This window comes from Aythya marila (assembly GCF_965140915.1).
Source record: "Aythya marila genome assembly, chromosome: W".
Classification (NCBI taxonomy): Eukaryota; Metazoa; Chordata; class Aves; order Anseriformes; family Anatidae; genus Aythya; species Aythya marila.
The window spans coordinates 15,704,354-15,716,781 of NC_139081.1; the positions used below are offsets into that span (position 1 = coordinate 15,704,354).

At 41.5% G+C, this 12,428-nt stretch overlaps 1 protein-coding gene across 1 annotated transcript in view; it reads left to right on the top strand.

The window, feature by feature from the left end:
* LOC309889576 (Golgi phosphoprotein 3-like) overlaps positions 1 to 3,614 on the top strand; it is a 56,633-nt gene extending 53,019 nt beyond the window's left edge. The window contains exon 4 of the mRNA XM_082782445.1: positions 1,648 to 3,614. Coding sequence (XP_082638571.1) covers positions 1,648 to 2,072 — 425 coding nt within the window. The 3' untranslated portion in view covers positions 2,073 to 3,614. The remainder of the gene's footprint in view (positions 1 to 1,647) is intronic.
* Positions 3,615 to 12,428: the final 8,814 nt, after the last annotated feature.

Sequence of the window (12,428 nt, forward strand, 5' to 3'; positions counted from 1 at the left end):
TGGAGGGAGCAGAAGTGGAAAGAAGAGCATAAAACTGAAGAAATAAGTGTACTGGGTCTGGCTGGAATGTTATCTTTCCCGGCAGCAGCCCATACAGTGCTGTACTCTGCACTTGTAGCTGGAACAGCAGTGGTATCACACCAGTGTTGTGTCTACTGCTGAGCAGTGCTGGCACGGGACCGGGCCTCTCTCTAACCCTCCTAGGGGGTGGGCAAAAAGTGAGGAGAGAAACATCACTAGGGCAGCTGACCTAAACCAATCGAAGGGATATTTCATACCATGTGATGTCACACTCAGCAATAAAAGGTGGAAACAGGAAGAAGAGGGGAGGGGTGGGCTCTTGTTGGGAAAACGTCGGTCCTCCTCCCGAACACCGGCTGCGTGCGTTGAGGCCCGGCTTCAAGGACGTGGTCAATCATCGCTCATTTGTGGGAAGTAGAGAGTAATTTCTTTCTTCTGCACTTCCACATAGCCTTCATTTATTTTATTTGTTTGTTTTCCTCCCTTCTTTTTATTTTTCCCTTTCCCCCTCCCTTTTCCCCTTTCCCTTTTTATTTCCCTTTAGTTAAATTGTTCATAATAATCTTTAATTATTATTATTATTTCCCTTTAATTAAATTATCCTTATCTCAACCCGTGAGTTGTTCTTTGCTTTACTTCTCCCTCTCCTCATCTAAAAGAGGGGGAGTGAGAGAGCGGTTGTGGGGTTTAGCTGCCCAGCACGGTAAAACCACCACAATAAGAGAAATGAGGAGAGCATATGGGATAGGTGTGCATTAGCTTGCCTTTGTGACAGAAAGAATAGCAATGATGCTTATAAGTCTTACAAGGAGCGGCTGAGGGAGCTGGGATTGTTCAGCCTGGAGAAGAGGAGGCTCAGGGGCAACCTTATCGCACTCTACAGGTACCTTAAAGGAGGCTGTAGCAAGGTGGAGATTGGTCTATTCTCCCACGTGCCTGGCGAAAGGATGAGGGGGAATGGGCTAAAGTTGTTCCAGGGGAGGTTTAGGTCGGATCTTAGGAAGAACTTCTTTACTGAAAGGGTTGTTAGGCATTGGAATAGGCTGCCCAGGGAAGTGGTTGAGGCACCATCCCTGGAGGTCTTTAAAAGACGTTTAGACTTTGATATGGTTTGGTGGAGGACTGGTTAGTGTTAGGTCAGAGGTTGGACTAGGTGATCTTGGAGGTCTCTTCCAACCTAAATGATTCTGTGATTTTTCCAGTCCCTGAATTGACAAAGACTGAGCAGACAAGGCTGGAGGAGATGCTTTTTAAAACTTTTTTAATTTTCATTTTTATGGTTACTGTTTAAAAAAAAAAAATGTCTTCATGGCTAATTTTTCTTCAGTACAGAAGTGCTTGTTTGTCATATCTTTGCTCAAGACATGGCTTAGCTAGTGTTTCATCCCAACTTTAAATGCACAGTGAAACTCCTCAGAGATGCTCACGTGGTCTCAGTCTCTACGCATGTATCTAGATGGGTCAGAGATCAGAGAAATGGTGACATGAGCGCGCTAACTTACTGTAATAGTCAGCTATATGAATTTGACAGCTCATTCTGCGCCACGGGAGAGGAAAAAATTGCTGTAGTAGTACAGCTTAGATTTTGCCTGACTGTTGGCTTTTTTGTTTGCTTTTTTTTTTTAGGTGAAACATGGAACCCATTAAAGTTGCACTACCAGTTACGAAATGTCCGTGAACGGTTAGCTAAAAATCTAGTGGAAAAAGGTGTACTGACAACAGAGAAACAGAACTTCCTTCTTTTTGACATGACTACGCACCCTCTCACCAACAACAATATCAAACAGCGCCTCATCAAGAAGGTTCAAGAAGCAGTTCTTGACAAATGGGTGAATGACCCCCACCGCATGGACAAGCGCTTGTTGGCACTCGTTTATTTAGCCCATGCTTCAGATGTTCTGGAGAACGCTTTTGCCCCCCTTTTGGATGAGCAGTATGATTTAGCGACAAAGAGAATGCGGCAGCTTCTGGATTTAGACCCTGAGGTTGAATGTATGAAAGCCAACACGAATGAGGTTCTGTGGGCTGTTGTAGCAGCTTTCACAAAATAACTGCAATCAGACTGCAGTGTTCTCTTTTCTTTCATGTAAACCAATTGTTTCTCTTCTATTGGCTATTCATGTTTTCTGTAATTTGTACCTTCTCACATGAATTGGCTTTTGTTTAATGGAATTATAAGTGGTGTATTCCTTCTTTCTCTGTGCATCTGTATACAGGATTCTGTTGGTACAAGAGACCTTCCTATTTAAAACAACAGAAAAAGGTTTTACTGCCATATTGGCTTTCCATTTCCTTTTAAATTTGAGTTATCTGAAATATTTGTTACTCTGTTTTTCATCTTATTGTTATTGAAGTGGTTTAACATGGAAAGCACCTCGAGGAAACGTGCATGCAATTGGATCACTAGTCTCAGCTGACACAGATGTGTGCATGCCTCAATACTTCTGCAGTACAATTCATAACAGATCAAAAAGGGTCTTTTTAAAAAATCACCAAAGCTCCATGTCGAAGTGTCTGTCAGGGCATTTTATACACAAATGTTGTTTCAATTATATCTGACAAAATTACTTTAAAAGCAGAAATTCCATTTAACAGCTTTGTCAATAGTTCCTGTAAAACCCCATAAATTTTACTTTTCATTTAAGTCTCTTGTGTACTTATATTTTCATTAGAATGATAGCTGAGTCACCAAGGCTAGTGTTGAAAGGTCCAATTGTTTCATAAACCAGTTTTGGGATGGGATGCATTCCGTTATATTGTAAATACAGTTCAAGTTGTACATTAACAACTGCCCCATCTTAGTATTTTGCAAGAGCTATGTAGTTGTACACCTGGTGCCCCTTACTTGTTATCAGTCATTGCCATTTGGTGGAAAGAAAGGCCTCTTATAAAGAGTATGTATGTAAAAGCTGTTTGTTTCCAGCATTTACAGAGTTTGCCATCCAGGTATTCTCTGTCTATGCATTGCCTTTGATAATTAGTGTATGGAAAGAGACTGCTTTCTGTCATTTTTTTCTTGCCCTCCTGTACGGAAAAGGTTTGTGACCAGTGCAGTTCTTGAGTGCGGTTTTTAATTTTGTTTGTACACAAGTTAATGTTTGTCTCTTAAAAGTCATAATCTATTTTACATCTTAAAAACAGTCAGTCCTAGCAGGTGTTGCATGTATATGGTTAGCAAGTAATGACTGCAGTTCAGATTATTAAGATTTCTGTAATGGGACACTATACTATATTTTAATTTTTATATACAATTATGCTGATTAACACACTTGTAAAATAATATATATATATATATATATATATATAAACTTTGGCTTTTTAAAATGTGTTGCCTCTTTACCATTGCTTGTTACATCTCCCATTGGCTTTACAATGTAAATATTATGCACTGAACAAATTAAGTGTTGATTTATATATTTTTTTTTCTTTATAACACAGATTTACAGTGGGGCTTACAGGTGTTTAGAAACTTTATTGGTTAATATTCAGAGTAAGAATACTAGATGGTGTATAACTGTAGAGTTGAAATTTAAAAGATCCCTTTAATCTGTATACTAACTTTTTACCTACAGTAAATAAACTATGATCTTGAAAGTGCCTAAAACAGAGCAAGCATGTCATTTTTATTTTTTGTTGCTAATTAGAAAGGTTTTATTGCTTAACTGAAGGCTTTGGTTAATATCCTTCTTATTAGAAAGGGCGAGTTTATATTAAGTAGATCAAACTGACCTAATCAGCAGAGTTTCTCGGATCTGCAGGGTTTGTGACCAAGACAGACTGAATTAGTGTATGAGCATGCAGCTGTGCCTACCATGGGTAGACGTCTTCTATCTTGAGCACAACTCTACAGTCTCATCTGTGACTGGACTTTTGATTTTGCACCTCAGTTTGTATTGTTTATATGCTTAAGTAGTTGACTTTAAAATACAACTTAAATCATCATCAAACCTAAGTAAAATTTTTTAATGAAGTTTTTTTAAAATATGGTCCTTAACATTTAATGTCATGCTGTTCTTTCAGTTCTTAAATGCTGTTTCCTTAGAAAAATGAAATTAAAAGTATATTTTAAGGTATTTCAAACTCTGGTTTACAAATAAAAAGAAATTGCTTTCTCAGTTGTAAGATGCTGTCTTTAAAACTTTGAGGAGCTTGGACATTTATTTTAATTTTCTTCAAAACATGTTTGTTTTAAATGGAGGAAAATTAAAGTTGCTGTGTTGCTCTTCTATTTGACAGCTTACAGAATACTTTTTGTACTTGATAGTATATGGTAACTCACTGCTTTTGTTGTCTCTCGTGATGTTTTATTTTCTGTAGCTCTTTGAGAGGAGAAAAAATCAGTTGGAAAGGTCAGAAATAGTTAAGTATTCAGAAGTTGAGTGCACAAAATTTTTAAAACCGCTTTGAAAAGCTATACTTGAAATGTGCTTCAGACTGATAGTATCTTTTCATAGTCCCTTGTGTCCTCTCATCTTCATTCTGTATTTATGTTCCCGCTGGGTTTCATGTTAGGTTGTAGAAGATACAGGGTTTTTGTCTCCCTTAGAGCCAACGTATTTTAAAATGTCACCCTTCTTTAGCCACCTCTAGAGAGAGGTTTCCACCCTCCAGATAGAAGATAACTCCCTATGATATTTATCAGTTTTCTTTTCCTTCAAGATAGAACCTGTGTGATGGAGTTTGTATTAGGTGTATTAAAGAACCCTATGACGGATTTGATGTAAATAACAAGTGGTTTGTGAAGAGCGATGGTACCTTTTGCTAGACCACCTGATATAAACCTCTGTGTGTGTGTGTGTAAAATGGAAGAGCTTTTGGAGTCTTCAAGTCCAATGTGCTTTTAAAAACAAATAAACAAAAACAATTAAAAAAAAGTCTCACAGACACTACTAGACCTTAAGTCTAACAATGAAGATGAAGGTAAGTTTGGTATGTTAACAGGGATTGATTTAGCAAACATCCTTACCTTCATTGTGTAAGAAACACTCCGTAGCCAATAACTTAGGCTCAGGCGAGGATCTCAGTGAAGTAGTAATTTATTCGCGATTGCAATGGCGGGCGCCCCACAAGCAGGAGAGAGCGCATCTACTAGTTCCAAAACACAGTTTATATACTTTTTGAGGACAGGACCCTCCCCTGTTTCCCCACTGAGTGGGTAATCCAGGTTCACAATCTATCTGATGCTTCACAAACGATGCATGGCCTTCAGTTGCTGGCCTGTTAAATTTCAATTTTCTTTTGACATTTTTACTGCTTGAAGTGGTAATGTCTCTTCACTTATCTGACTTGACTTAACACCACGATTTTCACCTAATTGTCCTAAGTAGTCTGATTGTCTGCATTTTACAATTTCTATTCCCACCCAATTGTGGGAATAGAAATGTTGTTTTTGCAGAGTTACATTGTTTGGAAGGAGGGAATGTGGTACTGAGATATGCTTACAGTGATGTGAAAGCTTAGCAGGCGACCTTGTAAAATGCAAGGCCATGCATCGTTTGTGAAGCATCAGATAGATTGTGAACCTGGATTACCCACTCAGTGGGGAAACAGGGGAGGGTCCTGTCCTCAAAAAGTATATAAACTGTGTTTTGGAACTAGTAGATGCGCTCTCTCCTGCTTGTGGGGCGCCCGCCATTGCAATCGCGAATAAATTACTACTTCACTGAGATCCTCGCCTGAGCCTAAGTTATTGGCTACGGAGTGTTTCTCACAATTTGGGGGCTCGTCCGGGATCCAGTCACCTACTGGGGAGCCCCACCGCCGCAGCAGCAGGAAGGCATGCCCCGCTGATTTCAGCGGTCCTGTGCATCGACGGTGGCGGTTCTGCGGAAAGCTGACAGAGGGCCCGAGACTGGTTAAAGAGGCAGGATCCGTGAAGTAGTGGGGAAAGGAAGAAGGTAGGCACTCCAGGTTTTTAAGAATCGATCCGGTAACTCTGTGCACAGACCAAGGTAAGAAATATTAAGTATTGCCTTGGGGGTCGGGTGATCTGGTGTATGGTAAGCCCTTGCACGGGGAAGTGCTGGCACTACACCAGGGGAATCTGGTGTACGGTAATCCTTGCACGGGGAAGTGCTTGGAAGTACACCAGGGAATCTGGTAAACTCAGGTGTGCGGTAACGCTGGCACGGGGAAGTGCTTGGCGGTACACCCCCATCTTTCAGTACGTTGGTGTGTGGTACGCTGCAGAAGGGAAAATTCTGTAGCACATACTGGCGAGGGTTAGGAAAGATGGGAAGTACGAGTTCCAGGGAATCTGGTAAACTCATAGGTGTGCGGTAACGCTGGCACGGGGAAGTGCTTGGCGGTACACCCCCATTTTTCAGTACGTTGGTGTGTGGTACACTGCAGAAGGGAAATTTCTGTAGCACATACTGGCGAGGGTTAGGAAAAATGGGAAAATATGAGTTCCAGGGGACAGGGAGATATCCCTGGGGGAGTGCCTACTAATAGTTCTTCCTGAAAAATGATAAGAAATTGGAAACATAATCCCAAAATTAGAGGGATTGTAAAAGAAAAGTAATTAAAAAAAAAAAACAAAAAACACAGGTTAAGCATTGTGTATCAGTCTGGACAAAAGAATCAATTAAGGAAACAGCAGTATTTTGGCCAAAATACGGGTCTGATGAAAATTCAGGCTTTAAATTTATGTGTAAACAATAAGATTCCTTTTTCAGAGAAGGAGCCAAGTTATGCTCCTTATAATCTTAATATTGAACTGGTGGCAGCAGCAGTCACTCCGGGAAGGGAGACAGGGACTGTAATTAACACTGTCCCTAAAGAAGGATTGTACTCTAGGCTCTGGCAAGAATTAGAACAAGGTAGAAGATATGTTGAGAATTTTGCCTTCCCTGATACTAACAGTACTAACACTAACTGTGTATCCTCTTAGGTGAACTACCCCCTCCTCCTTACCAGCAGAGAGGTTAGGACTTTTTAAGAAGGAGAGGAAGTCTTTATTCAAGGACCCCAACAGCCTAGCTGAACAATTAGACCAGTTCCTACGACCTGATTTATACTCTTGGGGGAGGGAATTATGTCTATAAGTATGTTGTTTACAGGGAAAGAAATGGGAATGATCAGGAGGAGAGCTGCTATACAAGAATGAGAAAGAGCTCATCCTCCAGGACCAGGGGTAATACCGGCAGGGCAGAAATACCCACTTGCCAATCCTGGCTGGAATAATAATAGTGTGCAACACAGAAATCATATGAGAGACTTAGTGTCAGAATGAGAAAGTACTTGGGGATGAGACCTGAGGACCCAGTATCCCAAGGGCTCTTGAAAGTTCATTGTGTGATTAAAGCCTGGCAAAATATGCAGAAAATGCTTCAGAAGGTGGGGGGAATGTAGTGAACAGTCACTGGGGGACCCTCCTGCGGGAGGCCCTGGAGGGGTGTGTCTGGAGGGGAGATAAGAAGGGAAAAAAAAAAAAAAAAAAAAAGATCGAAACTAATGGTATTGACAGTGCAGCGGGTAGTGAGGCAGAGGGTTGGAGAAAGATGAAGAAAATCTTCAGGGGGAGTCAGGGCCAGGATGGAAAGGAGAGGAAGAGAGATGAAGGAATGGCAGGCAAAGAAGGCTGCCTGTGTTGTGGCCCGAGTCCTAGCAGAGACAGGCTTTGATAAGATGTTTTAAGTGTGGCCAGGCTGGCCACTTCGAATGGGAATATCTGGAGTGGAAGAAGGAGGAAAGAAGGAATATGGGATGAAATATGCTATATTGATATGTTGTTTCAGTATCTTGGAGGGAAAAGGTATGGAATTAAGTTGGACCCTGACTGAGCCTTTGGTGCTGGTATTAGAAAAGTACAGGCTGGAAAAAGATAAAGGAAGTGTTAAAAGAGTTGCTGAAGGTGTTAAAGGTGTGGCATGTAATATTTAACAGAGCTGTTTGAAGTTGAATGAGCAGGGAAAGAGGATGTAGGCATTATCTAAGTAACAGTCTAGAAGTTATGGTATATTTGCATATTTGCTGTGGTGTTTGGTCAGTTTCCCAAGCATCGGGGAGGGGGGAACAGCCTGCTCCACCAGGGGCCTCTCCAGCGGCCGCAGGGGGGTTTCGGCTCCAGCGCCTGGAGCGCCTCCTCCCCCTCCTTCTGCACTGACTTTGGTGTCTGCGGGGGGGTTTCTCGCTCTCTCAACTGCTGTTGAGAAGCAGGTTTTTGTTTGTTTGTTTTCGTGGATGTGCTCTCACAGAGGCACTGACAGTATTGCTCATGGCTTGGCTCTGGGCAGCAGTGGGCCCCTTAGGGCCAGATGAAATTGTCCCTTCTCTACCACGGGGAGGCTTCTGGGTTTTTCTCACGGGGGCTGCCACTGCAGTTTCCCACCCCCCTACTCACAGCCCCCGAACCTTGCCATCAAACCCAATACACTGGGGAACAGCTAGGTCATTACTGACCTGTAAAGTATCAGGGATTAAATTAACTAATGAAACCCTAAAAAGTGGGGCTGGGATAACAGTGCCACTTTGGGGGGGATACCAAGCTGAGACTAGGGGATAAAATGATCACTGGGTAATTATTGTATGTACCCAAGGCAAGGACTAATTTGTTGGGAAGGGATTTGATGATTAAATTGGGCATTCAAATAGTAAATTGTTAGACTGGAATAACAGTGTTATTAATGGAGTGCTCTCTGGCCCTGAGAGCAAACATACATGTATATTCACCTCTGACTGGAAAGACCCTTAAATGGGGGCGGAAGCAACAATATAGGTGGACAATTTTACCTCAGGGGTTTACAGGGCCACCTATCTATTTGGGTCAGTTTAAATAACAAAAGATTTTGGAGCAATTACAACCTCCCAAGGAGGTATTAATGTTAACAAATATGTGGATCGTTTTCTATTGTCAGGACAGGAGAAAAGAGTTGTGAAGAAAGCTACTAACAAGCTATTCAACTTTCTGGGAAAGCAGGGCTTGGGAGTATTAATAAATAAATAAATAAATAAATTACAATATGGAGAAAGAGAAGTCAGGTATTTAAGGCATCTAATGTCTGAAGGAAAACAGAATAAATGCAGAGAGGATTCAGGGAATTGTTGAAAATTAAGAAAGAACTAAAAAGTTTTAAAAGAAAGATTTTTTTAAGGAATCAGGAGCCATGAAGTCTGAAGGAAAATCGATACTCCCTGATGGGAGAGAAATGCTGAATAAAGTGATAATGAGGCAAATATTAACTGTTTTACATCAGAAGAGTCATTAGGAGGTGCAAGCAATGTGTGATGTTGTGCTAAGAAAGTATGTCTGTGTAGGAATATACACTTTAGGGAAGCACATATGCAGAGGATGTACCATATGTCAAAAGGTAAATAAAAAGGTGTTCTGTAACCCATCTAGAGGGGGACGGGAGCCAGGGGTTTGACCTTTCCAAAGTATACAGGTAAACTTTACTGAGTTACTTGTTTGTCCTAATTGACCACGTGACTAGATGGGTGTAAGCTTTACTGCAAGGGTTAAAGCAGGCCTTAGAGATTGAGTGGTATTTTCACAGCCCCTGGCACCCCTCCTCTTCTGGGAAGGTGGAGCGAATGAATCAGACATTAAAGAAGCAATTAACTAAAGTAGTGTTAGAAACCCAACTTCCTTTGGTAAAATGCTTACTCCTACAGGTTTAAACAGCACCAAGAAAGGATATAGGAATTTCACCATATGAGATGCTGTTCAGATTGCCCTATCTGGGCAGAAGGGATGAGATACCACAATTCAAAATAAGAGAGTTAATCCTTAAGAACTGTATTCTGGGGTTGTCTTCTTCTTTGTCATCTCTCAGGACCTGTGGGTTGTTGGCTCAAACCCCACCTATGGAATTCCCCATTCACCACCATCATCCAGGAAACTGGGTCCTGATTCGGACCTGGAAAGAGTCAACTCCGGCCTGAATGGGAAGGACAATTACTGACCACTGAAACAGCCGTAAGAACTGCGGAAAAAGGTTGGACTCACTATACTCGAGTGAAGGCATCTGTCGACGCTAGTACCTGGGAAGCTGTTCCTACAAAAGACTTGTTGGAAGTTGAAATTGAAGAGAAAAATCTCGTAGTGGACTCTGAGCAGGATAAGAGCTTACAATTGTAAACTAACCTTTTATTTTCACAGGTAACTAATGAGTGTGACTTGTGATTGAGAGAAAGGACAGACCTATAGCGAACTGCAGTGCTCCCAAGGGGGGGGTTGTTATAGTAGTAGTGTACATCTTATTTTTGTATCGATAATTATTTGGAAACCTAAGGTTTAAAAATAATGACAGGGAAAAATTGATTACTAATTTTGTTTTTAGTGATTCTAGGCCTCAGAGAAGGCCTTGGTCAATTGGTAACTTGGAAAAGGCATGACCAGATAATAGCAAAAATGGGATACCCCATCAAAATATGGGTGACTGTGACAGAGGGTTATGTACCACAAGCCGTCACGTTTGATGCTTGTGAGGTGTTAGCTTGTGGAGATTTAAATGCCCAATGACAATTGAGCAGAAAGAACAAATAACTGGGAGAGACACAACAGCCAGATTGAGAATAGCTGTATGGAAACAATCCTCTATTGCCATCAGAGAAAGGGAGAAACTCAAGGAGAAAACAGGAGAGTAAACAGGAGGCCCTCTGAAATGTGGCAGTTCAAACATTTGAGATTCAAACAGGGTATAGGGACGTGAATGCCTGGATAGAATGGGTCAAATATACTGTCCAGAGTCTCAACTGTAGCTACTGCTATGCTTGTGCCTCGGGATGACCGATTGCCCAGATAGTGCCCTTCCCATGGGGGTGGACCAAAGACTCCCAAGGGATGCGATGTATGATTGCATTGTACCAAGAAAAGACTGCCTGGGGAAATGAGGCCTGTAAGTCTCTCTTTGCTGTTTCTTGCATGATAACAATATCATAGTTCCCCCTGCATTCTCTACAGCTATAGGTAACCATACAGCTTGCCTCTCACGGCAGGGTGTGAGTGCTACCTGGCATCTGGGAGAATTTGCCTTGTGCTACCAAGGACTTGATGGGAAACTGCTCAAGACTAGAGATCCCCAGGGCAGATCTCTGGTGGTACGGCGGAGGGAAGATCTTACGGTCCACCCTACCATCTAATTGGGAAGGCACTTGTGCACTTGTTCAATCAGCTATACCCTTCACCCTGGCATTTGAAAGAGAAACATCACAAATACCCAGAAGAAGTAAAGGAGGCTTAGGAATATCATTTGATGATAGAGTATACATAGATTCTGTTGGGGTACCTAGAGGAGTTCGGGATGAATATAAAGCCAGAAATTAAATTGCTGCAGGGTTTGAGTTACTGTTCTGGTGGGTAACAATCAATAAAAATGTGGATTGGATTAATTATTTCTATTATAATCAGCAGAGATTCATCAATTATACCAAGGATGCGATGAGAGGAATCGCTGAACAACTAGATGCCATCAGCAAAATGGCTTGGGAAAACAGGATAGCATTAGATATGATGCTTGTGGAGAAGGGTGGTGTATGCGTGATGCTGGGCAACCATTGCTGTACTTTTATCCCTAACAATACTGCCCCGGATGGCACAGTAACAAGAGCATTGCAAGGGCTTACCACCCTTGCCAATGAATTAGCAGAAAATTCGGGAGCAGACACTTCCATCACAGGATGGTTGAAATCTTGGTTTGGTAAATGGAAAGGGATGGTAATGTCCATATTTACATCCTTGATTGTAGTAGCAGGAGTTTTGACAGCTATTGGCTGTTGCGTTATCCCCTGTGTAAGGGGACTTGTCCAGCGGTTAATTGAAACCACATTATTGAAACAAATGACCATAGATCCACCACCCTACTCAGATAAAATGATATTAGAGGAAATGGAGAGCAAAGAAAGTGAAGAAGAGGAAGATATTTACCAAATTACACTTAAAATAAATAAATAAATAAAAATAAAAAGAGTTTTTGCAAAAATCAACAGTTTATAAAAAAAAAGAAAAGGGGGGAATTGTGGGAATAGAAATGTTTTTTTTGCAGAGTTACATTGTTTAGAAGGAGGGAATGTGGTACTGAGATATGCTTACAGTGATAAGAAAGTTTAGCAGGCGACCTTGTAAAATGCAGACAACCAGACTCCTTAGGACAATTAGGTGAAAATCACGGTGTCAAGTCAAGTCAGATAAGTGAAGAAACATTACCACTTCAAGCAGTAAAAATGTCAAAAGAAAATTGAAAGTTAACAGGCCGGCGACTGAAGGCCATGCATTGTTTGTGAAGCATCAGATAGATTGTGAATCTGGATTACCCACTCAGTGGGGAAACAGGGGAGGGTCCTGCCATCAAAAAGTATATAAACTGTGTTTTGGAACTAGTAGATGCGCTCTCTCCTGCTTGTGGGGCGCCCGCCATTGCAATCGCGAATAAATTACTACTTCACTGAGATCCTCGCCTGAGCCT